The sequence below is a fragment of the Bos taurus genome, chromosome 23 (assembly GCF_002263795.3).
Source record: "Bos taurus isolate L1 Dominette 01449 registration number 42190680 breed Hereford chromosome 23, ARS-UCD2.0, whole genome shotgun sequence".
Taxonomy (NCBI): Eukaryota; Metazoa; Chordata; class Mammalia; order Artiodactyla; family Bovidae; genus Bos; species Bos taurus.
Genome location: NC_037350.1, coordinates 13,805,283 through 13,831,029, shown reverse-complemented (window position 1 = coordinate 13,831,029; position 25,747 = coordinate 13,805,283). Strand labels below are relative to the sequence as shown.

Genomic DNA, 25,747 nt, shown 5'->3' with positions numbered 1-25,747 from the left:
AGACCTGTGCCAGGATGAGAGTCAGGAGTCCCGGCTCACCCCACCCCCCACCCTTCTTGCCGGCTGCAGGGCTCTGAGCCTTTAGGAAGGGGCACACCCCAAGCCTCCAATTCCAGGGGTGGCGAAGAGTGTGAGCTCTTAGCCAGTCCACCTGCCTCGATCCTTCCCTCCTCCCCACTGCCATCTTGCTCCAGGTCCTGGGACCAGCGCCGTGAAGTTTTCTCTGAAATAGGTTCTCGGGCTCACTCAGAATTAGAATCCGCATTTTAATAAGCCCCTCAGGCAATTCATGTGCAGATTAAAGTCTGAGATGCATTTCCAAATCTCCATGTGATGCTGCTGCTCCATGGACTACATTTCGGGTAGTGCTTAAAAGAGCTATAAATTAGGAAGCGTGCCCCCTCCTGCCACCATAATGGCAACAAAAGGTTCTTTCTCCTACTTCTTTCTCTAAACCCGTTACTCCCTTAGCTGCCTACCCACCCCCACACGGTGAAGATGAGAAGGCGCTCCAGTTTCTGGGTGTAGGGGCCAACCCCATACTGGGTGCCAGAGACAGCATATCATCGGAGAAGCCCTTAGAGCGGGAATAGGACGACGACAGTGGTCCCCATGTCACACTGGGTAATACCTGCCACGAGCCATTTCCAAAGCCTGCAGATCCTCTTTCCCATCCATCTGAATCAATCTTTTTTTTTTTTAATTTATTTACTTGGAGGCTAATTACAATACTGTAGTGGTTTCTGCCATACATTGACATGAATCAGCCATGGCTGTACATGTGTCCCCCATCCTGAACCCCCCTCCCTCCTCCCTCCCCAGCCCATCCCTCAATATGTGGCTAATTCGCCATTCATTCCCATCCCCTCTATGGTGACAGGTTGCACTGTCTTGGATGGATGTCTCCTATTCAGGAGTCTAAATCTAAGCCTTGAATAATTCAGCTATCCTTTCCTGAGGGCCCACTCTGTGCTGGAGGCTGTGTCCGTTGTGCCAGCTGTTCTGTCTGTCCCGCCAGGAGTTTTGGGTCACAGAGATGCCTCTGACGGGATCTGCAGCTGGGGTTCCACCCTCTGGCCCAGTGACAGGCAGCCGCCAACCCAGGCAGCATCCCTTCAAACCCAGGCGGGCACAGACCATGTACTCACCACCTCGACTGCTCTGAGGCCCCTCCTGAGGTTGCCCACCTCCTTCTCCAGCTCTGCCAGGCTGGGGGGGTGGGGAGGGGACAAAGGGAGGGAGAGGAGCTGGGGTTAGTTCAGGGCAGTGTCAACCCCAATGGCCTTGGGACTCAGTGGGCCTGGGTTCCAGCTCTGCTTTTGCTACTAACATGTGGCCCTGGCAAATCATATCCCCTCTGAGCTCTGATTGTGCGTCTCTTGGAGATGCTTCTATCAGCCTGTATATGTTTAGGACTGACTGCTTGCCTGTAGCAGATGGCCTTGGTGCCCCCAGCCAATAGCTCCTTGGACCATCCATCCCAGTGCGCAGCCCTGACTTCCAACCACTGAGCACTTTTTCTGGGGGGGGGTGGTGGTCACAGAGTCATTGCCCCCCCAAAACTCCTCAGCCAGGGACTGACTGGAGATGATGGTTCACCTCCTTTGCAGTTTGGGGGGATAAGCAGAGTGAGTGTCCCATGCTGTCGCCCAGCTCTGCAGGCAGGATTAAGCTCTGATTGCCTGCAGTGGTAACTGACTTAGCAACACTTCCACTGTTGGCATTCTTCCCATCCCTGGCTCCCTTCCCCACTCCCCACTGTGTTTCCTGGGAGAATCTCTGAAATGAGGATTTGAGAGCAAATAGTGTCTTTTGTTCTGGAGAAGGAAATGGCAACCCACTCCAGTAGTCTTGCCTGGAGAATCCCATGGACAGAGGAGCCTGGCAGGCTACCGTCCATGGGGTCGCAAGAGTTGGACACAACTTAGCGACTAAAGGACAACTACTAGTTCCTCTTGTTGGGTTCTCCCAGAGCGAACCCCGAGACACCGTTCATTCCTAGTCAGCCCAGAGTAGCCCCGAAGGAGGAAATTTAGATGACAGAGTACGTGATCACAGGGAAAGGAAGCCTCAAGGGGTCCCCTCACTTGACTTTGGCGGCTTCTGGAAGGTGCTGCAGCTCAGACGGCATGTTCAGGATGTCAGGGAAGTGCTTCTCCAGAATCATGATCAGGTAATGGAGCAGAGAGATGTTTCTGTGGGTGAAAGTCAGGTCAGGGTCAGGGGCCAAGGGAATTGGGAATGAAGGTCTGGCAGAAATTAGGCTGAGGTGTTAGGGGAGAGCTGTGACCTATTTTGGGAAGGCTTCCCCGGTGGCTCAGTGGGTAAAGAATCCACCTGCAATGCAGGAGACGCAGGCAGATGCAAGTTCGATCCCCGGGTTGGGAAGATCCCTGGAGAAGGAAATGGCAAGCCCACTCCACTATTCTTGCCTGGAGAATCCCATGGACACAGGAGCCTGGTGGGCCGCAGTCCATGGGTCGCAAAGAATTGGACATGACCGAAGCAACAGCACACATGCACGGGAGGGGGAAGAAGGGAGAGGCCAGGGCGGAGTGAGAGAGAGGCGACAGAAGCCGGGAGGTCCCACCTGTCGATGCTGGACTTGGTGTCAGCGATCTTGTTGAGGCTGGCCACCCGGAACCCGTAGGCACCCCCACGCTGCCCTTTGTTCATGAAGTTGCCGATGGCCAGGACCACCTCCAGCATCCGCGCTAGACGCTTGCTGCGGATCAGCTCCCGGGAGGCCAGCAGGATGGCTGGGGGAGGAGGGACAGGTGAGAGCCCTGCACACGCCGGGGCTCCTGGACCCTCGGATGGTGCCACCACAGAATCCAGAAAAGGAGTCGTCAAGTGTCAGCTTCAGAGGGGCAGAGGCTATTCCCATGTCCCAGAGGACAATCTTCTCCACACCTGCCTGCCTCCAGGGGAAGCCGACAAACTCGCCAAAAGCCAAGTCAACCACATAACCCTTTCTCAAAATGTGCCAACATTTCCTAAGACTAGACTTGAGAACGTATCTTCCTTCCATATAAAGATTACTGCTTCTTTCCTATGGATATATGCAAGAATATAATACTTTTACTTTTCTAAAGTGAAAGTGTTAGTTGCTCAGTGATTCTTTTGTGACCCTATGGACTATAGCCCACCAGGCTCCTCTGTCCATGGACTTTCCAGGCAAGAATACTGGCGTGGGCAGCCATTCCCTTCTCCAGGGCAACTTCCCAACCAGGGATGTAACCTGGGTCTCCTGCATTGTAGGCAGATTCTTTACTATCTGAGCCACCAGGAAAGTCCTTTACTTTTATAAACCTAGTGATTAAAATTTTTAATTTCAGCATGTTACATACTATGGGACTATTTCTGCCTCTTTTGAAGTGCTGTATTTTGATTTTTTTGGAAAGGAAAAAAAATCCCTGTCAAATTAAAACATCAATTGCAATAGTCTCATATTTTTTCTTCTATAATGTTATGCTTTGCAGTTGATGGTGTCTTAGATTTGATTAAATAGGTTACGTGACAGCCTGTTGAATAGCATTTTAAAATGTTCTCCAACCTTTAGACATTTAAAAATTTCCCTCTAATGCCTTAAATGATACCTTTGCTAGAAATACAATCAATCTAAGGCTAACCCGTCACCAAAACTTCAGTATTTCATTCTGATAGGCTGTTTTGGCCCTTCCCTCAGCAATTCTGTATTTATGGTGGGTATGCACAATTGGGACACAAATCCTCCACTGAAAATTTGGCTACTGGTTAAAGAATATGATTTTGGATTATTAAATGTGATGAGAAGACCAAGCCGTTGTATTATGATTTTGGCCTCTGCCAAACTAAACATTCCTTAAGATGCTGCTATGAAGTTAAAATGAGAGCCATTTGACTAAAAGTATGCAAAACTCTTCAAAAGCAGTTTAAGTAACTGTCAAAAAGCTGTAAAAAAAAAAAAAAATGAGAAGGTAGGTTGGTCAGTGGCTTCTAAACTCAAACATATGCCACGTCACAGTGGCATTACTCTTGAAAGGTAATTGAGTGGTTCCTAGTCTGCCTTTTTTTAAAATTACATCTAGATTAAATATATTATGGTATGTTCATACAATGGACTAAAATGCAGCACTGAAAATAAATAGCCCACTGTTCCTTACATTCATAATGCTGAACAAGAGACCAGCATATGCTCATACAGGTGAATTCACTTTGGGATGGTTCATCAGTTAGGACTCTTAGGGTTTGTGTACTTTTTCAAAGTGCAGGTTTCAGTAATGAGTTTAAGTGCATGCATGCGTGCTATATTCCTGCAGTTGTGTCCGACTCTGTGCGACCCTATGAAGTGTAGCCCACCAGGCTCCTCTGTCCGTAGGAGTCTCCAGGCAAGAATGCTGGAGTGGGTTGCCACGCCCTCCTCCAGGGGATCTTCCCGACCCCGGGACGGAACCTGCCTCTCTTATGTCTCCTGCCTTGGCAGGTGGGTTCTTTACCACTAGTGCCACCTGGGAAGTTTCTGGCAACATATATTGGTCGTGGTAGATTTTCTTAGATTGATATGCTATCTGAAAAATCTGCAGAGGAATCCTAAAAATGCTACAATGTTGACAAAACAGAAAATGACAAGAATTTAAAGGGCATCAGTATAAAGGGAAAAACTGCCATATGCAATGCAGACATTTTAGATACACTCCTAAGAATAATGTATTCATACATATATTCATAAGAATATATCTCCATGTGAAGCCATATTCATCTTGACTATACTCAGTAAATGTGTTCATAATGAGAACTGGAGAATTTGGTATATTCAGCAATGAACATACTTAAAAGAAGAATATATACAAGAAGACTATGTTCATGAATATATTCATAGGACAATTGGTAAATTTGTCAGATTTGATGAACTGACTTTGGCAAATTGACCCAAAACCCCTGCCTGGGGATGGATGGATGCTAGGGAGGAGAGTTAACAGCTTATCAACCAGCTGGGACAGGCAAAATCTTAGCTTTCCCAGGAATGTTTCTTAGGGAGAGTTTAGGAGTGAGCTCCTGGGAACAGAATTATCTGAGATTAAATCTACCCAGTGGCTAAACTGGTTCCACAGCACCAAACTGCAGGCCATTGCTCACAATTGCTCCGCTGATCCAAGACACACAAATATTTGAGCACATGTCTCGGGCTGAACCTCGGTGTCCCTGCCTCAGGCCCCAGAGGCAGGCAGCAGCAGAACAAAAGTGAGGACTCGCCCGTCGGCAGGGCAGGAGATGCCTCCAGACCACAGCCCCGCAGCGACGCTGCTCAACCCTTGGCTTCCCGCTCAGACGTGTTATCTGTGATCACAGAGCCTGAGGACCCCTTGTGAGTGTGCACGTGAGTGTGTGTCCAGATTACAGAAAATGTCAGCCTCGAGCTCTGTCATGCCCCACCTGACCCCCCAGAGTCCTCCCGAAGCAGCTCATCAAACTCCAGGAAGGACCATTCTCCGGACCTGGCCTCCCAGGGCATGTGGGCCAGCCTGGTGTCCAGCAGAGGGGGCCCGTGCTCTGCTCTGCCCCGAGCCTGCCCCCCAGCATCCAGGACACAGCCTGTCTCCAACCTGCTCAGCCTGTTCTCGCCACAGAGGGGCCCACAGCCTCTCCTGCTTCTCTCCTCTGGGGCCCTCATGGCTGCCCACCCTCCTGACCACCTGCCCTTCCCCCAGGCTCCCTGCCTCTCCATCCTCTGCCATCCCCAGGCAGTTCCACACGCCCTCTGGGACAGGACAAGAGGGAAGGGCTGGATTCTGAAGAATGACATCTGCATTCCAGTCCCGGCTCCACCAACACCAGTAGTAACACAGCCTCGGGCCACTGACACAGATCCATCTGAGAGGTGAGAGAAGGGCCCCCAAATGGGACCATCCACGCCCCGTGTTTCGCATGGTGCTTGACCTGTGCTTCCTGTCTAATTACAAAGTTTCCACCCGAAATAGGTGGGAGAAGTTCCCCAGGTCAGAAAATCAGATGCCTCTGGGGATCACCTCACCCAAGTTCCCTACTTTCTGAGTAGCTCACACTTCAAATAATGTGTCTGGAGGTCTTCTCTGCACCTCGGACCTCTCCCAAGCAGGGTAACGATGGGTTAGTCCATGCCAAGAAGGGTGCCAGTTGCTTACTATTATCATCATTTTTTCGGCATTTCCGTCCCAGGCTGGGGCAGATATCAGCAGGTCCGTGGCCTCAAGAGCCCGCATGCTGAGCCCAGGGAACAGGGTGCATGGCTGGCATAGGTGCTCATATACACAAGCGCCATATCTACAAAAAGCATGGATTCACATCCTGGCCTTGGTTTTGGGGGTGCATCAAGAATAAGGAAGGAGTTTCCCTCTGTGCCTGTCCATTGACTCCCACCCACCCCACCGGGCTTGCTCCCCAGCCCTGGGCCATACCTTCCACTTTGGGCTTGGCCTCAGCCAGCCGCTCCTGGAACTTCTTCTTGAAGAAGAGAGCCTGCAGCCGCTGCTGGTAGTGGTCGATCCTGTGGACAGGGCAAGCTGCATGGTGAGGCAGCCCCTGTCCCGGCCAGCTCCAGCCACCCCCTTCCTCGGCCTGCCCGCCCCCGCTGCCTCCTGCCATGCCCACTGCTCTGACCGGCTCATCTCATAGAGGAAGCGGTCCGCGCGGGCCATCCGCTCGATTTCATGCTTGTGCTCCTCCAGAAGGTCAACATCGCTCTTCTCCGGGATGAACTTGAGGAGCTGCAAAGGGGAGTTGAAAGTCAGGATACTGGTGAGAGGCTGCCATGGGGGTGCAGCCAATGGAAACCCCCCCACTCAGACCAGGCTCAGATTAGAAGGGCACCCCCCCCAACTCTGTCAGAGAGACACATCCTCGTGTGGGTGGTTTATGTTTCATCTGCTCCAAGGGATTCAGGGCACCCAGCTCCAGACTTCTTTCCTTCTTTTTCACTTTTTAAAAGTGAGCTATAACTTACATATGGTAAACTTACATACAGTGTTCTTAAGTGTACAGCTCAATGAGCTTTTTCTTTTTAAACCAACGTGATTGAAGTATGTGAAAGTCTCTTAGTCGTGTTTGACTCTCTGCGACCCATGGACTGTAGCCCGCCATGCTCCTCTGTCCATGGAATTCTCTAGGAAAGGATACTGCAGTGGGTAGCCGTTCCCTTCTCCAGGGGATCTGCCCAACGCAGGGATCAAACCCAGGTCTCCTGCATTGCAGGAAGATTCTTTACCATCTTTTTCTTGCAGGCAGATTATTTACCACCAATTTCAGTTCAGTTCAGTTGCTCAGTCGTGTCTGACTCTGCGACCCCATGGACTGTAGCATGCCAGGCCTCCCTGTCCGTCACCAACTCCTGGAGTTTACTCAAACTCATCTCCATTGAATCGATGATGCCATCCAACCATCTCATCCTCTATCATCTCCTTCTCCTCCCACCTTCAATCTTTCCCAGCATCAGCATCAGCATTTTCAAATGAGTCAATTCTTCGCATCAGGTGGCCAAAGTATTGGAGTTTCAGCTTCAGCATCAGTCCTTCCAATGAATATTCAGGACTGATGTCCTTTAGGATGGACTGATTGAATCTCCTTGCAGTCCAAGGGACTCTCAAGAGTCTTCTCCATCAATTTATTGAGGTATAATTTACATAAAATAAAATGCATCCATTTTAAATGTACAACTCAATGAATTTTGATAAAACTATCTTGAGAGTCCCATGGACAGCAAGGAGGTCAAATCAGTCAATCTTAAAGCAAATAAACCCTGAAAATTCATTGGAAGGACTGATGCTGAAGCTTTAATTCTTGGCCACCTGATGGGAAGAACTGACTCATTGGAAAAGACCCTGATGCTGGGAAAGACTGAGGGCAGAAAAAGAAGGGGGCAACAGAGGATGAGATGGTTGGATGGCATCACTGACTCAATGGACATGAGTTTGAACGAACTCCAGGAGATAGTGAAGAGCAAAGAAGACTGGCATGTTGCAGTCCATGGGGTTGCAAAGAGTTGAACACGACTTAGTGACTGAATAACAACAACAAAACCACTAATTGAACCATCCAGATTAAGATACAGAAGATTTTCATCCCCTGCAAAGTTCCCCTCTGCTACTTTAATAAGCAAAGCTACCTCTTCCTCCAGTATAGCCTCTCAACTAAATTCTATCACCTTAGATCAAATTTAGCTTTTTTTTTTTTTTTTGGCCATGCCACACAGCATGTGGGATCTTAGTTCCCTGATCAGGGATTGAACCTGTTTCCCCCTGCAATGGAAGTGCAGAGTCTTAATCACCAGACCACCAGGGAAGTCCCAAATTCGGCTATTCTTGAACTTATTCTTGAACAAATGATGCTGTGTGCTCTTTCTGGGGTCTGGTTTCTTTCCCTTAACAGAATGTCTGAGACTCATTCACATTTAGGTATTAGTAATTCATTTTTTATTCATTGATGAAAGTGAAAAGTGAAAGTGTTAGTTGCTCAGATATGTTTGACTCTTTGTTGACCCCATGGACTGTAGCCAACCAGGCTCCTCTGTCCATGGGATTTCCCAGGCAAGAATGCTGGAGTGGGCTGCATTCCTTCTGCAGGAGATCTTCCTGACCCAGGGACTGAACCCAGGACTCCTGCATTGGCAGCAGATTCTTTACCATCTGAGCTTCCAGGAAAGCCCATTCATTGCTGACCATTATTCTATTGTGAGAATATATAACAATCTATTCACTTTCCTATTGATGGACAGTTGGGCTCTTCACAGTTTGAGGGTTTTATAAATAGTTATAAATATTCCTATAGTCAGTATTTGTACCCAGTGGGATTTCTGGGAAACAGAATAGGTGTGTGTACTGCTAAATCGGTTTCCAAAATGGTTTTACCAAATGAGAGTTCCAGTTGCTTCACATCCTTGCCAACAGCTCACACTGTTGGCCTTTCCAGTTGTAGCTGTTTAAGCGGGTGGCTGGTTCGCCCTCACTGTGACTTACTGTGTTTCTCTGATGACTAATAGTATTGAGCATTCTTTGGCATTGCCTTTCTTTGGGATTGGAATGAAAACTGACCTTTTCCAGTCCTGTGGCCACTGCTGAGTTCTCCAAATTTGTTGGCATATTGAGTGCAGCACTTTCACAGCATCAACTTTCAGGATTTGAAATAGCTCAACTGGAATTCCATCACCTCCACTAGGTTTGTTTATAGTGATGCTTTCTAAGGCCCACTTGATTTCACATTCCAGGATATCTGGCTCTAGGTGAGTGATCACACCATCGTGATTATCTGGGTCATGAAGCTCTTTTTGTACAGTTCTTCTGTGTATTCTTGCCATCTTTTCTTAATATCTTCTGCTTCTGTTAGGTCCATACCATTTCTGTCCTTTATCGAGCCCATCTTTGTATGAAATGTTCCCTTGGTATCTCTAATTTTCTTGAAGAGATCTCTAGTCTTTCCCATTCTGTTGTTTTCCTCTATTTCTTTGCATTGATCGCTGAGGAAGGCTTTCTTATCTCTTCTTGCTATTCTTTGGAACTCTGCATTCAGATGCTTATATCTTTCCTTTTCTCCTTTGCTTTTCGCATCTCTTCTTTTCACAGCTATTTGTAAGGCCTCCCCAGACAGCCATTTTGCTTTTTTGCCTTTCTTTTCCTTGGGGATGGTCTTGATCCCTGTCTCCTGTACCATGTCACAAACCTCAGTCCATAGTTCATCAGGCACTCTATCTATCAGATCTAGGCCCTTAAATCTATTTCTCACTTCCACTGTATAATCATAAGGGATTTGATTTAGGTCATACCTGAATGATCTAGTGGTTTTCCCTACTTTCTTCAATTTAAGTCTGAATTTGGCAATAAGGAGTTCATGATCTGAGCCACAGTCAGCTCCTGGTCTTGTTTTTGTTGACTGTATAGAGCTTCTCCATCTTTGGCTGCAAAGAATATAATCAATCTGATTTCAGTGTTGACCATCTGGTGATGTCCATGTGTAGAGTCTTCTCTTGTGTTGTTGGAAGAGGGTGTTTGCTATGACCACTGCATTTTCTTGGCAAAACTCTGAAGTCTTTGCCCTGCTTCATTCTGTTACCCCAGGTGTTTCTTGACTTCCTACTTTTGCATTCCAGTCCCCTATAATGAAAAGGACATCTTTTTTGGGTGTTAGTTCTAAAAGGTCTTGTAGGTCTTCATAGAACCGTTCAACTTCAGCTTCTTCAGCGTTACTGGTTGGGGCATAGACTTGGATTACTGTGATACTTAATGGTTTGCCTTGGAAACGAACAGAGATCATTTTGTCGTTTTTGAGATTGCATCCAAGTACTGCATTTCGAACTCTTTTGTTGACCATGATGGCTACTCCATTTCTTCTGAAGGATTCCTGCCCACAGTTGTAGATATAATGGTCATCTGAGTTAAATTCACCCATTCTAGTCCATTTCAGTTCACTGATTCCTAGAATGTCAACTTTCACTCTTGCCATCTCTTGTTTGACCACTTCCAATTTACCTTGATTCATGGACCTGACATTCCAGGTTCCTATGCAATATTGCTCTTTACAGCATCAGACCTTGCTTCTATCACCAGTCACATCCACAACTGGGTATTGTTTTTGCTTTGGCTCCATCCCTTCATTCTTTCTGGAGTTATTTCTCCACTGATCTCCAGTAGCATATTGGGCACCTACTGACCTGGGGAGTTCCTCTTTCAGTATCCTATCATTTTGCCTTTTCATACTGTTCATGGGGTTTTCAAGGCAAGAATACTGAAGTGGTTTGCCATTCCCTTCTCCAGTGGACTACATTCTGTTCCAAAGAAAGGCAATGCCAAAGAATGCTCAAACTACTGCACAATTGCACTCATCTCACATGCTAGTAAAGTAATGCTCAAAATTCTCCAAGCCACGCTTTAGCAATATGTGAACTGTGAACTTCCAGATGTTCAAGCTGGTTTTAGAAAAGGCAGAGGAACCAGAGACCAAATTGCCAACATCTGCTGGATCATCAAAAAAGCAAGAGAGTTCCAGAAAAACATCTATTTCTGCTTTATTGACTATGCCAAAGCCTTTGACTGTGTGGATCACAATCAACTGTGGAAAATTCTGAAAGAGATGGGAATACCAGACCACCTGACCTGCCTCTTGAGAAATCTGTATGCAGGTCAGGAAGCAACAGTTAGAACTGGACATGGAACAACAGACTGGTTCCAAATAGGAAAAAGAGTTCGTCAAGGCTGTATATTGTCACCCTGCTTATTTAACTTATATGCAGAGTACATCATGAGAAATGCTGGGCCAGAAGAAGCACAAGCTGGAATCAAGATTGCTGGGAGAAATATAAATAACTTCAGATATGCAGATGACACCACCCTTATGGCAGAAAGTGAAGAGGAACTCAAAAGCCTCTTGATGAAAGTGAAAGAGGAGAGTGAAAAAGTTGGCTTAAAACTCAACATTCAGAAAACAAAGATCATGGCTTCTGGTCCCATCACTTCATGGGAAATAGATGGGGAAACAGTGTCAGACTTTATTATTTGGGGCTCCAAAATCACTGCAGATGGTGATTGCAGCCATGAAATTAAAAGACGCTTACTCCTTGGAAGGAAAGTTATGACCAACCTAGACAGCATATTGAAGAGCAGAGACATTACTTTTCCAACAAAGGTCTGTCTAGTCAAGGCTATGGTTTTTCCTGTGGTCAAGTATGGATGTGAGAGTTGGACTGTGAAGAAAGCTGAGCGCTGAAGAATTGATGCTTTTGAACTGTGGTGTTGGAGAAGACTTGAGAGTCCCTTGGACTGCAAGGAGATCCAACCAGTCCATTCTGAAGGAGATCAGCCCTGGGATTTCTTTGGAAGGAATGATGCTAAAGCTGAAACTCCAGTACTTTGGCCACCTCATGCAAAGAGTTGACTCATTGGAAAAGACCCTGATGCTGGGAGGGATTGGGGGCAGGAGGAGAAGGGGACGACAGAGGATGATATGGCTGGATGGCATCACTGACTCGATGGACGTGAGTCTGAGTGAACTCTGGGAGTTGGTGATGCACAGGGAGGCCTGGCGTGCTGCGATTCATGGGGTCGCAAAGAGTCAGACACGACTGAGCGAATGAACTGAACGGAATAGTACTGAACATCTTTTACCGTATTTTCTCTGATGCGTGATGGTATTGAACCATTTGGAGATTCTCTTTTATGAAGTATCTATTCGAATCTTTTACTCATTTTTAGGTTGTTTGTCAGTTTTCTCAGTGATTTGTAAAGTCCTCTGTTCTGAATATGAGATTTTTGTGATCTATACATAACGCAAAGGTCTAAAGCTTGGCTTGGCTTGCCTTTTCACTCTGGTAATAGTGCCTTTTGCTCAATAGAGTTCTTAATTTTAATGTCCAACTAATTGTGGCTTTGTTTGGTAGTTTCTGGGTTTCTCTTGAAGGACACAGCAGACTGATGAGGAAGAGATGCTAACCCGTGTCTCCTGTGTCTCCTACATTGCAGGCGGGCTCCTCACCTGCTGAGGCATCAGGGAAGCCCTCAGCAGCACATGGCTGCGGCCACTGTCTTTGCCCTGAGACTCACAGGGAATCACTCCTTACGTTTCCTTTCTAGGGGCCTCAAGCCCCTAAAAAGATGTAGCCTGTTCTGGTCTCCTCTCAGAGAGGTTGATTCAGGAAGTTTCTATGAGCCTCTCCCTTGCTCCTCCAGCCTGACTTCTCCTTCATCTAAGAGTTTCAGCCTCCCTGGGGGCTGTCGGGAAGGGATACAGCTGCCCACTAGTTTCAGGGGCCTCACCTGCTCCAGCATGTCCTTAGCGAGGTCCTCCTGTTCATCCATCTTCAAGATGGCCTGCCGGATCTCCTCATTGGACAGCTTCAACCTATGGCAAAACCCCACCCTGAGCAGCCTGGCCTGGCCCCTCTGCCCAGGACAGACCCCAGGCCTCCTCCTTCTGAAGCCAGAACCGGGGCCTCCTCTCTCTCCTTTACCTTTGAGAGCACTCCCTGCTCGGTAAAACCTTTGACATGAAACTCACCCGGCTCCCTCTATAACTTGAGCCTGAGATATTTTAGTCCCTATCAGCGATGTGAGTACTCTGGTCTCTTGCTTGAGTCTCCATCCTCACTGATGGGGATGTTTGGGAGGAAGAGGGCCACCTTCAGTGTAGACTGAGACAGGACAAAGAGTTCTGATCCTCCTTCTCATGCCCGAAATACCCGCAGCGTCTCCACGGGAGGATGGGAACATGGGCAGGCCATTAAGGGGGCAGGCCCCTGCTTCCTTCAAGACAGAACAGCTGCCCCTCAGCGCCCACACAGCCGTTCCAGCACTGGGAGAGGGAGAAGCAACCCCTGCACGTGCACACACAAACACGCACACACATATCCACACAGCCCTCCAGATGCACACCCATCGGGAGCCCTGGGGAAGCAGAAGTCTCCCTTGCCATCGAGGGGTAGACACTGAGCCCTGGGGCCCTGTGGGAGGAAAGCGGGGATGGATGTCCTAGGGCAGCACTAAGAATAGTAAGCGAGGCGGTGCCCTCTGACCCCAGCTCAGGCGGGAGGCCCCCGCACAGAAGCTAGGCTGTTAGCCCAGATACTGCCCTGTTTGTTCTGCAGCCGCGGGAAATGCTTGGGGGCTGACATCATGCTGCTCTGTGGCCTAAGCCAAGCGGGGCCCTCTGCGGGCTTAGAGCAATGCCACTGCCAGACGCTGACCAGGCAGGTCAGGGGCCTCGTGACTGGGGCAGTTTCCTGTCTGCAGAGTCTGCACTGCTGCTCCGCGGGGGCTCCCGGGAGAGGATGCTTGGATCAGGAGCGCCCTGCCATTCCCAGGGGATAGCTGGGAGATGGGGGGAGCCCAGAAGTCACTACCACCCCATCTGTCTGCCAGTCCCTCTCTCCCCAGGCACTCAGCTCCCTCATCTTCCTCTCTAGGCCCAGCCCAGGCCGCCACTCTCTGGGGGCGCATCCTTCCCACCCACAACGTTCCCTGGAGCAGGGCTGCAGAGGCAGGGCGGACACCTACTTGGAGAGAAGGATGATGCAGTTCTGTGCCCTCCGGCCGTCAATGACAGACAGCTCTTTGACCTTGCGTGAGGCCAGGTGGATGTCCTCGGTGGAGCCCAGCTCTTTCTGTAACCGACAAGCCGAGTGGCAAGGCTGACGTGTGTGTTTCCCCCAGTCCTCTTCCTGCCCACCGCCCAACCCCAGCCCATGAGCCACCCCCGTGCCAACCAGAGAATGCTCCTGGTGTGAGAGGAAGAAAGAAAGCAAAAGAACAAGACTGAGGAGAAAGGAGGGTGGTTAATATCTGACTCTAATTCGAGGCTCTGGGACTTTAGCCTGGGCTAGAAGGGGTTGGGAGCAATGAGAAGACCTCTTTTCAGACACTGCCTTCTCTGGGCAGGCTAGAGGGGGAGTGACTGATCCCTATGGCTGTGGGCAGTGGGATTTGATCCATGCCATGTCCCAGACAATCAACCCCCACTCCCCCCACCCTGCCCAGAGAGCCTCCCCCCTCCCTGCCCCGATCTTATGGTGAGAAGCTGGCTCCAAGTCCCCAGAGGGCCACGGTTCCTGGACCCCTGAGGACTTTGGGTGCTGCCCAAGGTGCCCAGGGTGGAGAGCATCCACAAGTTCAGAGGTGGGGAAACTGAGGCACAATTCCTTGCAAAATTCTCTTCTCTGGGGTCCTAGCAGGCAATTCCCAAGAAATCAAAGACCCCCCCTCTTGCCTTCTCTTGGCCCCTGATGAGGTAGACAGGAGGCTGGCTCCTCCACTGGGAGGTCCTTCCGTGCACATGCCCCAGGGGCTGCCACCCACATCACTGCCTTTGTGAAATGTGCCCCTGGAATTGTGCAGTGCCCAACCTGTGCAGTCTTATAGGACAGCCCCTAGGGCCTTGTGGGTAAGACAACAGACCTAGAAGCTTCCTCCTCACTTCTGTAGACATTTACCTCCCTTGTGGTAGGGGTCTGTTTACATTAGCTCCTTTCCCTACACTTCCACTTTTTCTTTGGGGACCCAACCTGATACCACCCTGTTAAGATGAGTAATAAGGCAGAAGGTAGAATTGACAAGCCCCCTCTTTTGAGCCCAGTATAGGGCAGCAGCCCAGGACAGTGGTTAAGAGTTATAGTGTCCAGAGCCCCAAGAGTGACTCACCTGCTGGGAAGGATTAGTTATCAGCTCCTAGGCAGGTAGCAGCCACAGCCAATAGAGAATCAAACATGCACAACGTTAGCCAAGAGGTTTGGGGACCCAAGAGTAGTAGGAAAGGAATGGGGACCCCTAAGCATCTACTCTGTCTGTGCCACCCCAAGGGAGACCCCCACGGTTGGAGATGGAGACTGCAGGGAGCACTAAACAGGAACTGCTTCCAGCAGACATGCACTCACAAAGAAGCCAGACCAAGCAGAGGACAGGCAGCCTCATCTGTGTGCCCCGCGCCCAGGGAGACCACCACTTCCTGGTCGGACAGGCCCCCAAGCTGCCCCACCCCAGGCTTTGACTGCACTTCTTCCCTATCCTACATAGAGCATCCTGGTACCCCTGCATGACTTCATTCTTCCAAAACAGGGGAGTAGACACAACCACAACTGAACTTGAGCTGAAAGCATGTGCATGTCGCATTCACTGAGACAGAGGAAAGCAGACATCCCTGAACTTTGTCCCTTGCCCTCTGCCCCCTGTCTGTCTTTGATTTCCAAGGAAGTGGAGGGGGCAGAGCTCACACCTGGGTGGGGTTGAAGTCACCAACTCAGGACTGGCAAAGGGCACAGGACGGTCCCTGTCCCACATGCCCAGGACCCCAAGCCAGAAACAGGAGGCCAAAGAGGCAATGCAGCCTCTGGGATCTCTCTGGCTCTGCGGCTGTGAATTCAATCCCCCAGAGTCCAGGCGACCTGCAGAGTGATAGTCCTCTGGGTGAGCCCAGCTCTGAGATGGGGTGACAGACTGAGTGCGCTCAGAGAAGGCGCTGTCCATCCTAACTCTTCCCCATCCCCAAACTGGGGGTCGGGTGGGGGCAGGCCCGCTTGTCCTAAACCCCAAAGTCCCGCCTTCCCTACTGGGCCACACCCTGGTCCTACCCCAGGATCTTGGAGATTGGGCAGGCAAGGCTGGAACCCTGGCCTGGAGGAAGACTCTCAAAATGCAGGGAGGCCAGGCCTGATCCTCCATCACCCTTCGCACATCCTCTGCGTCCCTCCTTGGTGCCCGCTCAGGAGCACTGACCACAGGAGCAGCAAATGCCCCAAAGAACCTCTTCCAGCCCCAGTCGGGCCGCAGTGGCTGCTCGGGCCATGCCAGGCAGACATGTCCATAGGGCTAAAAGTGCTTCCTGGACTAGGGGTACAGAATCAGACACCCTGAGCACCTACATTTAAGCTAAACAAACAACCGTTGGGTTTTTCTAGAACCCTAAGGCAGAGCCAGAGCCCCACCCCCACCACAGCCCTTTGGCTATTGGCTAGTCCCCACTCCCTGCCCCGGAGCTGTCACCGTGCCCTCGATCCTATCTGCCCTCAGGAGGGGTCACCCACGGCTCCGGGCTTGGCAGAAAGCAGTGGGGAGATCGGCCGAGACATGCAGACCCAGGAGGGCTCAGAGCCTTCTTGCAGGCACTGGGGGACGTCCTCGGGGTTGGAACCCCAGACTCAGTGGAGAAAACACGGAAGAAGATAGCACAGCCCGGAGAATAAACAAACCCTGGGAGGAGGGCCAGAGCGAAAGCAGAGGCTCCGAGGCCTCTTCCCACACTGGACCTCCGAGGAAGGCCCCAGCTCTGCTGTGCAGATTCCTGGGCCCTCGTACTCATGGGAGGGTGAGATGGAAGAATCCGCATTTGTGGTCATCCCAGCAGTTACCGCCTCGGGTTGGCCCTGCATCCTGCTATCCACCCCACTCCCTGTCCTGCCTCAGGAAGAGCAGGCTTGCTGGTCCACCTCTGCACAGCATCCTCAGAGCAAAGCCCAGGGCCTCTCTTGGCCTGCCCCACCCAGCTTCAACCCCTCAGTGTGACCTGGAGCAGCGCCACCATCCTTGATACAACATCCTCTGCTCATGGGAGTGTCAGGATATGACAGCAGAGTGGAAAAAGCGATTGAAAAGTGATCATGCCCTGTAGGTATAATTCCTAGGTCCCAGGCCAGAAAAAGAATAAGGTCCGCAGTGGCCTGGCCCTGCTACTCCGCCTCCAGGGCTCCAAGACCAAGGAGAGAAACGGACATCATATTACGTCATCCCGTGATGGGCAAATACAAACTAATACAGTGGGATGCTTCCCCTGTGCACCGCACCCCTCCCCCGCAATTCATGTCCCAGAAAGAACATGGTACCTGATAAAGAATAAAATCAGTCAGTGTATGTGGGAGGGAGGAAGTGAGGCAAGGAGGGACTGAGGGTCGAGTTCAAGGGGTGGCGTCAAGTCACGACTGGAGGTCAAGACTCAAGACACCAGAGCAGGCAGGGTCTTACCTGATGCCTCTGATAAGCTGAAAACATTTTTTCAAAGTCCTCGAGGTCTAGAATCCGAAACACCTTCATGTCATCAATCTCATTCCATATGGTGCCAGGGACACGTTCCTAAGATTCACGGGGAGGGAGGAGGCCGTGGTTGACTCGGCTCCTTCGTGATGGAGATGCTGGTACCTCCCGACCCCGCCTGTCCTCCCGGTACACAGAAGCTGGCAGCCAGGCTCCCAGGCCTTCAGAAGGGGGTGATTCCTCCCTGTGCCCCCCCTTCAACACTCCGCTCCAGGGGAGAGATGAGAGACCACTCCTCCTCTTCACCTGGGGCCATATGTCAGCGCGCCCCAGAAATCAACGGTAGTGCTGGAGTAACGGGTGGGCAAGCATGAAAGAGGGCTATGAAACTCCTTCCAGAAAAAAAACCAAGCCAGTGTTCTCAGAGGACGTCTCCCCGCAAGGTCGGGGTGGCTGCAGTGATGGCAGGAAGAGTGCCCCCACACGCTTGGGGATCCTCAAGTCCCCAGGGCTGCCTGCATTTCCTGTGTCTCAGACGGTCGTCTTCTCTCCCAGGGGGTCTTCCTCCCACTTGCCCAGATTCCCAGAAAGTGGACAAATGGCAGAGGCCGGGCCATCCTGGCCCTGCTAGTGACTGCCCCAGCCAGGAAGACTCTGCCACGAGTTCCTGATGGTCACAGGCCGTCTCATCCCTCGAGACTGGAATGGGCCCAGGGTTATATTCCAAGGTCTCTCAGCTGAGGCTATGTCCACCTCTGGGTAGGATCCTTGCACTGAACCCCACTCTGGGGTTCTGGACAAGATCTGGTACCCATGCCAGGAATGCCCTAGTGGTCTTGTAACATCCCAATAATGGCTTAGAAGCCGAGACAAGAGGCCCCCGCCCAGGACCCCTCGCCTCTCCCCAAGCTTTGCTGCCCTTTAAAACAGAACCTCCCCCACCTCTCTGCCTGCGGGGCAGCCGGGAACCTTCCTAATGCCACTGCCGCCTCCTCTCTCCATCACCCCTCAGCAAGGCTCAGAGAGAGAAACATACCTTTCACTCACTTTTATTTTCTTAAACTCTGCAAAGGGGAGGCAAGGCCAGAGCGGGAGGGGGAAAGTGGGGACATTCCTGCGGCCTTCCTAAGGCCAGGGACCCTCTCGTGGAATGCTGGGCTGGGAAGCTCGGAGCAGCAAGGGATGCAGGCAACTGGCCAAACCCAACACAGACACATTCTTTTCATGGCAGAAACAACCACTCTGTGTGTGTGTGTGTGTGTGGGTGGGTGGGTGGGCACGTGTGTGTACAGGAGCACGTGTGGGGTAGGGGACCGGGGAGAGGAGCCAGGCTCTCAGATGGGGTACGTGGGAGGCACAGAGGAGATGGGAAGGAGAACTGGAGCGGGAAAGGCAGGGAGGGCGGGTCAGCATGGGGAAACATTTCCATGAGTCAACAGGCTGAGGACCCAGCTCCCCTTCACTGGTCCCCAAACACTGCCCCTGCCCCGTGGTTACCAGGAGAACCTAGGATGCTCTGTGAAGGTGGAGTTGAGGGCTGGGGCCGGAGACTCATACATTTCTTCCTAACATCTTCCACATCCTAAATGCCACGCCACCCCAATGCGTCCCCATCACACAATCATTCTCAAATTTGATCTTCACACTGCTCTGGCCAAGACTTCACCACTTCCAGTCCAGATCTCTGAAACTTCTGCCCCTCTAGGGACACCCTTTACAAGCCAGGGAATCTTGCTCAAGAAAGTATGTTTCCCTCGAGCATCTGGGGTCACACAGCCTCTAAGTGGGGCAGTTGGCAAACAGAGGGGTTCTCTTCTCTTCCCCCATCCCATGAAAGGAAACTGAGCCTCACTCACATTTACCTGATGGAGCTGGAGTGAGGGTTAAGGGAGAGAGCACACGTACAGCACGCATGGTAGTCACACTCATAGTAACTCATCTGCTATTCTTATTTTAAAGGCTTTCTATGTGTCAATCACTTTGCATGTATTAAGTCAATCCTCAAAACAACCTTTTTCATCTAGTTATCATAATCACCCGCATGTTACACATTGGGAAATCAAAGCCCACATGATGAGATGACCTGAATTTAGTCATGCAATTAAAAGCTTGGGGCTGGGATGACAAATATGATGCAAAGCCCCCCACTCCCCACACCCTACAAGAGCTCCTCAACACGTGTTGCATCAAACCTGGACTTCCCAGTCTAGGATCGAGACTCTGGCCATCTCTAGGTCCCTGAGGAATTGATATAGACTTTATTATTGCTAGATCCCAGAGAAACTCCTAAGCACAAAGTTCTTTAAGGTGAAAATATTACAAAAACATTAGATGCCTTATCTGTCTTCCTTAATTGTGGAGATGCCTAATCAATCCTTCATTACATGATCAAAACTGTAAATTGCAAGCATGGGAGGCAAAAGCAAAATTCTTTTTTTAATAGCAACTTAAAAATACTACTTCTGATCATGAACAACGAACATTTCTACACAGCCTACAGCCTTTGGTTCTGCAGAACCACTTGCCCGCTCATATGCAGCTGGTCTTTCTGGCTGGTCTCAAGGCCATGGAGAAGCAACTACAGGGCACAACTGTGTGATGCAGTTGTCACAGACTTTAACGATATTGCTTCAAAGTGCTGCTAGAGGTGGCTCTACAACAGAACTCCAGGACTAAGTGATGGATGGGCTATATTCATACTTTGTCTTTCTTTCCACTTAGATGACAAAACCAGAGGTAAAAGGAATCAGAGATCATCTCGCAGATGAGCAAACAGGTACAAAATGAATGATTTCTGCAGACCACACAGTTAGTTTGAGCCAAGCCTGATTTGATTAGAAGTTAGAACCGTTCCTTCAACCCATCCCCAGGACCTCAAGGTAGTTCCTTGGACACATTTCCTAATTTGCCAGATCCAAAGCTCTTTCAGGGCAATGTTATGTCTCACCTTTTGTTATTATCCATCACAGCCCCCCTCCCCACCACAACAGAAAGCTTTACATAAAGCACAGCTCAGACTGATGGGCTAGCTGGTCTACCACCAAGAGGAGGCACCTAGCAAATAGCTGACCATCTACTTAGCAAACTGTGTCTCCTCCCACTTAAGTCTCCATTTGAGCTAATTTTAGCTCAGAGTAATGATTTCCCCAAGAGTTAGTCCCTGGTCTATACAACAAGGTCAGAGGGCATTCACTGGTCCCAGTTCCAAACTGTTTTTGCAGTGTGAATGGGCCAGGCTAACGGAGGCCAGGTCCCTTGTGTCACTGAAGTGACAGTTGCTCAGTTGTGTCCAACTCTTTGAGGCCCCATGGACTGTAGCCCACCAGGCTCCTCTATCCATGGAATTCTGCAGGAAAGAATACTATAGTGGGTAGCCATTCCCCTCTCTGGGGTTTCTTCCTGACGCAGGGATCAAACCTGGGTCTCCTGCATTGCAGGCAGATTCTTTACCATCTGAGCCACCAGGGAAACCTACTGTATTTATTCGGTTGGCAAAAAAGTTTGTTTGGGTTTTTCCATGTTGATATGGAAAAACCCAAACAAAGTCTTTGGCTAACTCAACATTTACCTCAAGGATGAAGCCACTGGTCCTTGCAAGAGGACGTAGCACAGAACCAGAGCAGGGCTTGGACCAGGCTGGAACTGGCCTTCAATACGAGAGGTCCAACGTGACCCAGGGCATCTCTACACTCATGAGAATCCAACAGAGGAATCAAGTCCCACATGTCAGCCTGGGATGAGAGGTTCTTAGTGGATAATATTCATGAGGACCTCTCACTGCTGAGCAGTCTAGAGAAGTAGCCAGTGCATGCACCTTCCCCTAAGAGGATGTCAAAGTGGCTGTACCTTGACATCAAACTCTTCATTGTCTTTTTCCTGTTAGCCTGTCATAGCTTCATGATTTCAGTCCTTTGTACACACTGGTCTTGATCATCTCTGCTGCTGCTGCTAAATCGCTTCAGTCGTGTCCGACTCTGTGCGACCCCATAGACGGCAGCCCACCAGGCTCCCCCATCCCTGGGATTCTCCAAGCAAGAACACTGGAGTGGGTTGCCATTTCCTTCTCCAATGCATGAAAGTGAAAAGTGAAAGTGAAGTCGCTCAGTCGTGACCCCATGGACTGCAGTCCACCAGGCTCCTCCGTCCATGTGATTTTCCAGGCAAGAGTACTGGAGTGGGTTGCTATTGCCTTCTCCAGACCTTGGCCAAAGATCTTCACCTATATGTTCCACCCTTTTCCTCAAATCAACCCTATCCTTAACATTCTAGCCAAGCCCTTGTCTATAAAGCACACTTGACTGGCCCTACATTACTCCAGGAACCCTCAGCACACTCATATTCTGTTTGTAGGTGGCTCTGCCAATGTGAGCATCACCACAGGCCAAACCATCTCCTCCCTGTGCTCTTCCCAAGAGACAGCCTGTCATCTACAACCCCCTCTTCTGCATCCACTGTGTCTACCCTTACCCCTACCAAAGAAAGCATTCGCCATGGAGATCTGCAAACAGCAGGCTGTGGATCTATGGTTGACTGCCCCGACCTGTAGAAGGGAGCCGATAGATATCTTCCTTGTTACTCACCTCATTCAGCTTGACCCAGTTGAAGGACTTCAGTGGGTGTGAAGGCTGGGGGACACACTTCTTCCTGAGTGGGACATCACTGCTGGGGAAGGGGTCTGGGGGGAGGGGCATCCCCATGCTGAAGCAAGGTGGGGCGCCGGGGGGAGTTGGAGGCCCCCCGGGGGGCAGAGGAGGGGGTGGCGGTGGGGGGCAGCAGGCGAACGGAAGAGGGGGCGGGGGTGGAGGCAGGTCGTTGTTTGTCATCGAGGAAGACAAGGTAAGTGGGCCCCCAGGGGGAGGGGGGGAAGATACAGGTCCTGTCTGTGGGGAAAACAGAGACATCAGGAAGACAAAGCCATCAACGAGGATGCCTTTCAAGTCCCCAGTCACTGTGCCTTCCCTTACTCTATTCTCCCTCTAGACTAGACCCCGAAGTCTGCTCTCACCTCCCACACAAGCTGAGCCCTGTTTTCTCGCCCTGCATCCTGGACACCTAAACATCCTGAACACACAAGTGCACCCACAAGTCAAACACAGACAGTGGACACAGTCAGTCATTGCCGGCAACAGCAAGACTGATATACAGATCGGTCTGCACAAGGGCATCCAGCTGCGAGTGGGGAGGGAAACCAACACCCAGCCGGCCCTCTGCTTTCCAAGGTGTGCTTCCTGCTCCCCTGGAGGAAGGAACATGGTTTCCATCTAACACGAAGGCGTCGACCTTGCAGACAAGGGTGCCCTCTATCCTGGTCTGAGATCCTCTCTCTCTCCTCCTTGGTCCCTCACTACATCCACTTTTCCCCACCTGACCTGAAGATCCCAGCTCAACTCTGCAAAAGGAGAGGAGAGGCCACACACCGAGATTTCACTGAGTTGGGCCACCAGCTCTGCCACTTGGCCCCGAGCCTGGCGCAGCTCCTGAGACTCGCGCGCCAGCTTGTCCTTCATCTTGTTCAGCGTCCGCATCATCTCTTCCTTCTCCAGCGTCTTGGTCTCGCATTCCCGCTCCTTCCTCTCCAGCCTGCTCACCAGCTCTGCGTGTTCTAGGGTGGAAGTGGGACAGGAGGGGAAACGGGAAGAAAGGAACGTGAATGTGTGTGCCTTCTTCTCCTAAGGGTGAAGGATTTCCCTGGTGGTCCCATGATTGAGACTCCACCCTTCCACTGCAGGGGTCACGGGTTCAATCCCTGGTCTGAGAACTAAGATCCTACATGCCCTGTGATGTGGCCAAAAAAAATTTTTTTAGAAAGAACAAAGATGATACATTTAAAACTTAAAAAAAAATGTAGGAGATGGGATGATCCTGGGGTGGGCAGGGGAGGGTGGGGAGCAGGTGGTGGGTTTAGGCAGAGCCCCTCACCTTTCCGGAACTTCTCTGCCTGGTCTCGCCACTGTTTCACTTCATTCTCATTGATGAGCCTGGGGTTGGGGTGAGGGGGTTGAGAGAAGGATCTGTTGACTGTTGGCTCATAGCTTCCCAGAGGGCATGGCACCTTCCAGTCCCCCACATTGGTGCCCTGATCTCCAATCTGTGCAGCTAGGAGGCTAGGGTTCTGACTCTCCAGGTGTCTCTCCAGGTCCCACCCCTGACAAGGTCTCATCACCTGTCTCTCTATGGGCTGAGAAAGTGAAAGCACCTTTAGAGTCCAACCCCTCTGTGATAAAGAAGATGAAGCTAACTCGTCAAGCTAGGACGATGTCCCAGGTTTCCCCTAGTTGTACAATGATTTGTACCCCTTTGTAATAATAGGTCCTTGCATCTGAGAGAGGTCAAAATATCAGTCTTACCATGGTTCAGACTTCCAGTCTGTTACAGCAAGAGAAATCACTCACCCCAGCAACTCAGAGTGAGTGGGCAGAGGGTGTCTAAGTCATACGCCCTATTCATGTCAAACTCTCATTATGTGGGGTTTAAATGAGGGCTGTACCCAGATACATCAACGTATGAGAGGTGAAGTTTCAAGGTGAGAGCCCAATCATCATTCCTTTTGTAAATCTGGAAGCATGGAGGAGACAGATCCATGATTCTTGGCCTCCTCAACCAGATCAAGGATACAAAGAGGGAACAGGGACTTCCTCAGTGGTCCAGTGGTTAAGGAAATGGGAAGAGAGGATGTGAATGCACGTGTGTCCTTCTCCAGAGGACGAAGGACTTCCCTGGTGGTCCGGTGGTTAAGGCTCCATGCTTTCAATGCAGGGGGCCGGGGTTCCATCCCTGGTCAGGGAACTAGACCCCACATGCCACAACTAAGTCCCAGAGCAGCCAGATAAACAAATATAAAATAAAATAAAGAGGGGGTAAGGTATGAAGGAGGAAATAATTTATGAAGAGATTTCTCTGGAGCAAGCTATTGCCATCCTCCCTTGGTGGGGAGGTTTGGGGAGGGTGGGTACAGGGAGGCTCTCCTTCAGTGCTCCCAGAGGAAGTGACTTCCTTGCACCCATCCAGAGAGTCTGACCCATGTGCCCTGCTACTGGGAGGGAGGCATGGTGGACTGAGACAAGGCAGGTCCAGAGGGGGGCTGGCATCCATGGCACTCCAAGAATTTGTTAGTATGAGAGATTGCATGAGGGTTGCTCATGAGTCAGAGAGCATCATGGAGGAAGTCGGCTGAAGCTGTTGTAAGTCTCATCCAAAAAATGCACCTGGGAGAAAAGTGGACACTTTGACAACATGAGTCTACATGGACTATTGCTATTCAGTCCCTCAGTCACGTCCGACTCTTTGTGACCCCATGGACTGCAGCACGCCAGGCTTCCCTGTCCTTCACCATCTCCCAGAGCTTGCTCAAACTCATGTCCACTGAGTCAGTGCACTGTATAGCCACTGAACCAGGGTCTGATAGAAGGGATGGTACCAGGCAGGCTTGGAGGGAAAAAAGAAAAACAGGCTTAGCCAGTGACCAGGGTTTTGTAGTGAGAGGCACCCAGCAAGGAACATCTGAAGACCCCAGGGATATACGTCATCTCTTTATCCATGTGCTAAACCCAGAGAGCAGGAAACCTCTTTACTAAGTTACCTGATCAAGCAGGGCCTTTTCCCATTTTTCCTTCCTGCCCCATGCTCCCTCTGGTGGGGGTTCAGAAAATGGTTAGCTAGATGAAAGGAGGGGATAGAAGGGGCTGGAAGAGAAAGAGAACAGAGAAAGAAGCCAATCATCACGCTCACACACACACACACTCACTCACTCACTCACTCTTCCCACTGCAGCTTCCAGCTCCAACCCAGGAAGGAAAGAGATTTAAGGCTGAATCAAATCTAGAATGCTGATTCACATCTAAGACTAGCCCTTCTACTTGCAGCTTTGAGACTATATTGGTGTCTGAAAGTAAGCCTAGGACTCTTATTGTCCAAGAAGCAGCAAAAAGTTCACTGCACCTGAGGAGTTGTCATCCTCAGCAGAGGAGAAGCTTCCCCACTAAATAGTGTATAGAACAAGCAGAAGATAACAAATCAAGCTGTTTTCACTATTTATAATAGCCAAGACATGGAGCAACCTAAATGTCCATCGAGAGAGGAATAGATAAAGAAGATGTGGTATATATAGAAAATGGAATATTACTCAGCCAAAAAAAAGAATGAAATGCCATTTATAGTAACATGGACAGACCTAGGGATTATCATACTAAGTGAAGTAAGTCAGGCAGAGAAAGACAAATACCATGTGATATCACTTATATGTGAAATATAAAAAATGATACACATGAGCTTATAAACAGAAACAGACTCACAGA

At 50.2% G+C, this 25,747-nt stretch overlaps 1 protein-coding gene across 9 annotated transcripts in view; it reads right to left on the bottom strand.

Moving 5' to 3' along the window:
- Window positions 1-25,747, bottom strand: part of DAAM2 (dishevelled associated activator of morphogenesis 2) — a 135,997-nt gene that overhangs the window by 4,583 nt on the left and 105,667 nt on the right. For 5 of the 9 annotated variants that reach the window (XM_010818159.4, XM_010818160.4, XM_059880549.1 and 2 more), the window contains 12 exons: window positions 23,373-23,431; window positions 22,871-23,055; window positions 22,034-22,333; window positions 17,445-17,552; window positions 15,132-15,158; window positions 13,992-14,098; window positions 12,756-12,840; window positions 6,619-6,725; window positions 6,417-6,505; window positions 2,591-2,759; window positions 2,088-2,195; window positions 1,149-1,209 (listed from right to left, as the gene is read on the bottom strand). In XM_010818159.4, coding sequence (XP_010816461.1) covers window positions 1,149-1,209; window positions 2,088-2,195; window positions 2,591-2,759; window positions 6,417-6,505; window positions 6,619-6,725; window positions 12,756-12,840; window positions 13,992-14,098; window positions 15,132-15,158; window positions 17,445-17,552; window positions 22,034-22,333; window positions 22,871-23,055; window positions 23,373-23,431 — 1,405 coding nt within the window. The remainder of the gene's footprint in view (window positions 1-1,148; window positions 1,210-2,087; window positions 2,196-2,590; window positions 2,760-6,416; window positions 6,506-6,618; window positions 6,726-12,755; window positions 12,841-13,991; window positions 14,099-15,131; window positions 15,159-17,444; window positions 17,553-22,033; window positions 22,334-22,870; window positions 23,056-23,372; window positions 23,432-25,747) is intronic. The other 4 variants (XM_002697225.7, XM_024983894.2, XM_059880553.1 and 1 more) reach the window with 1 other exon arrangement.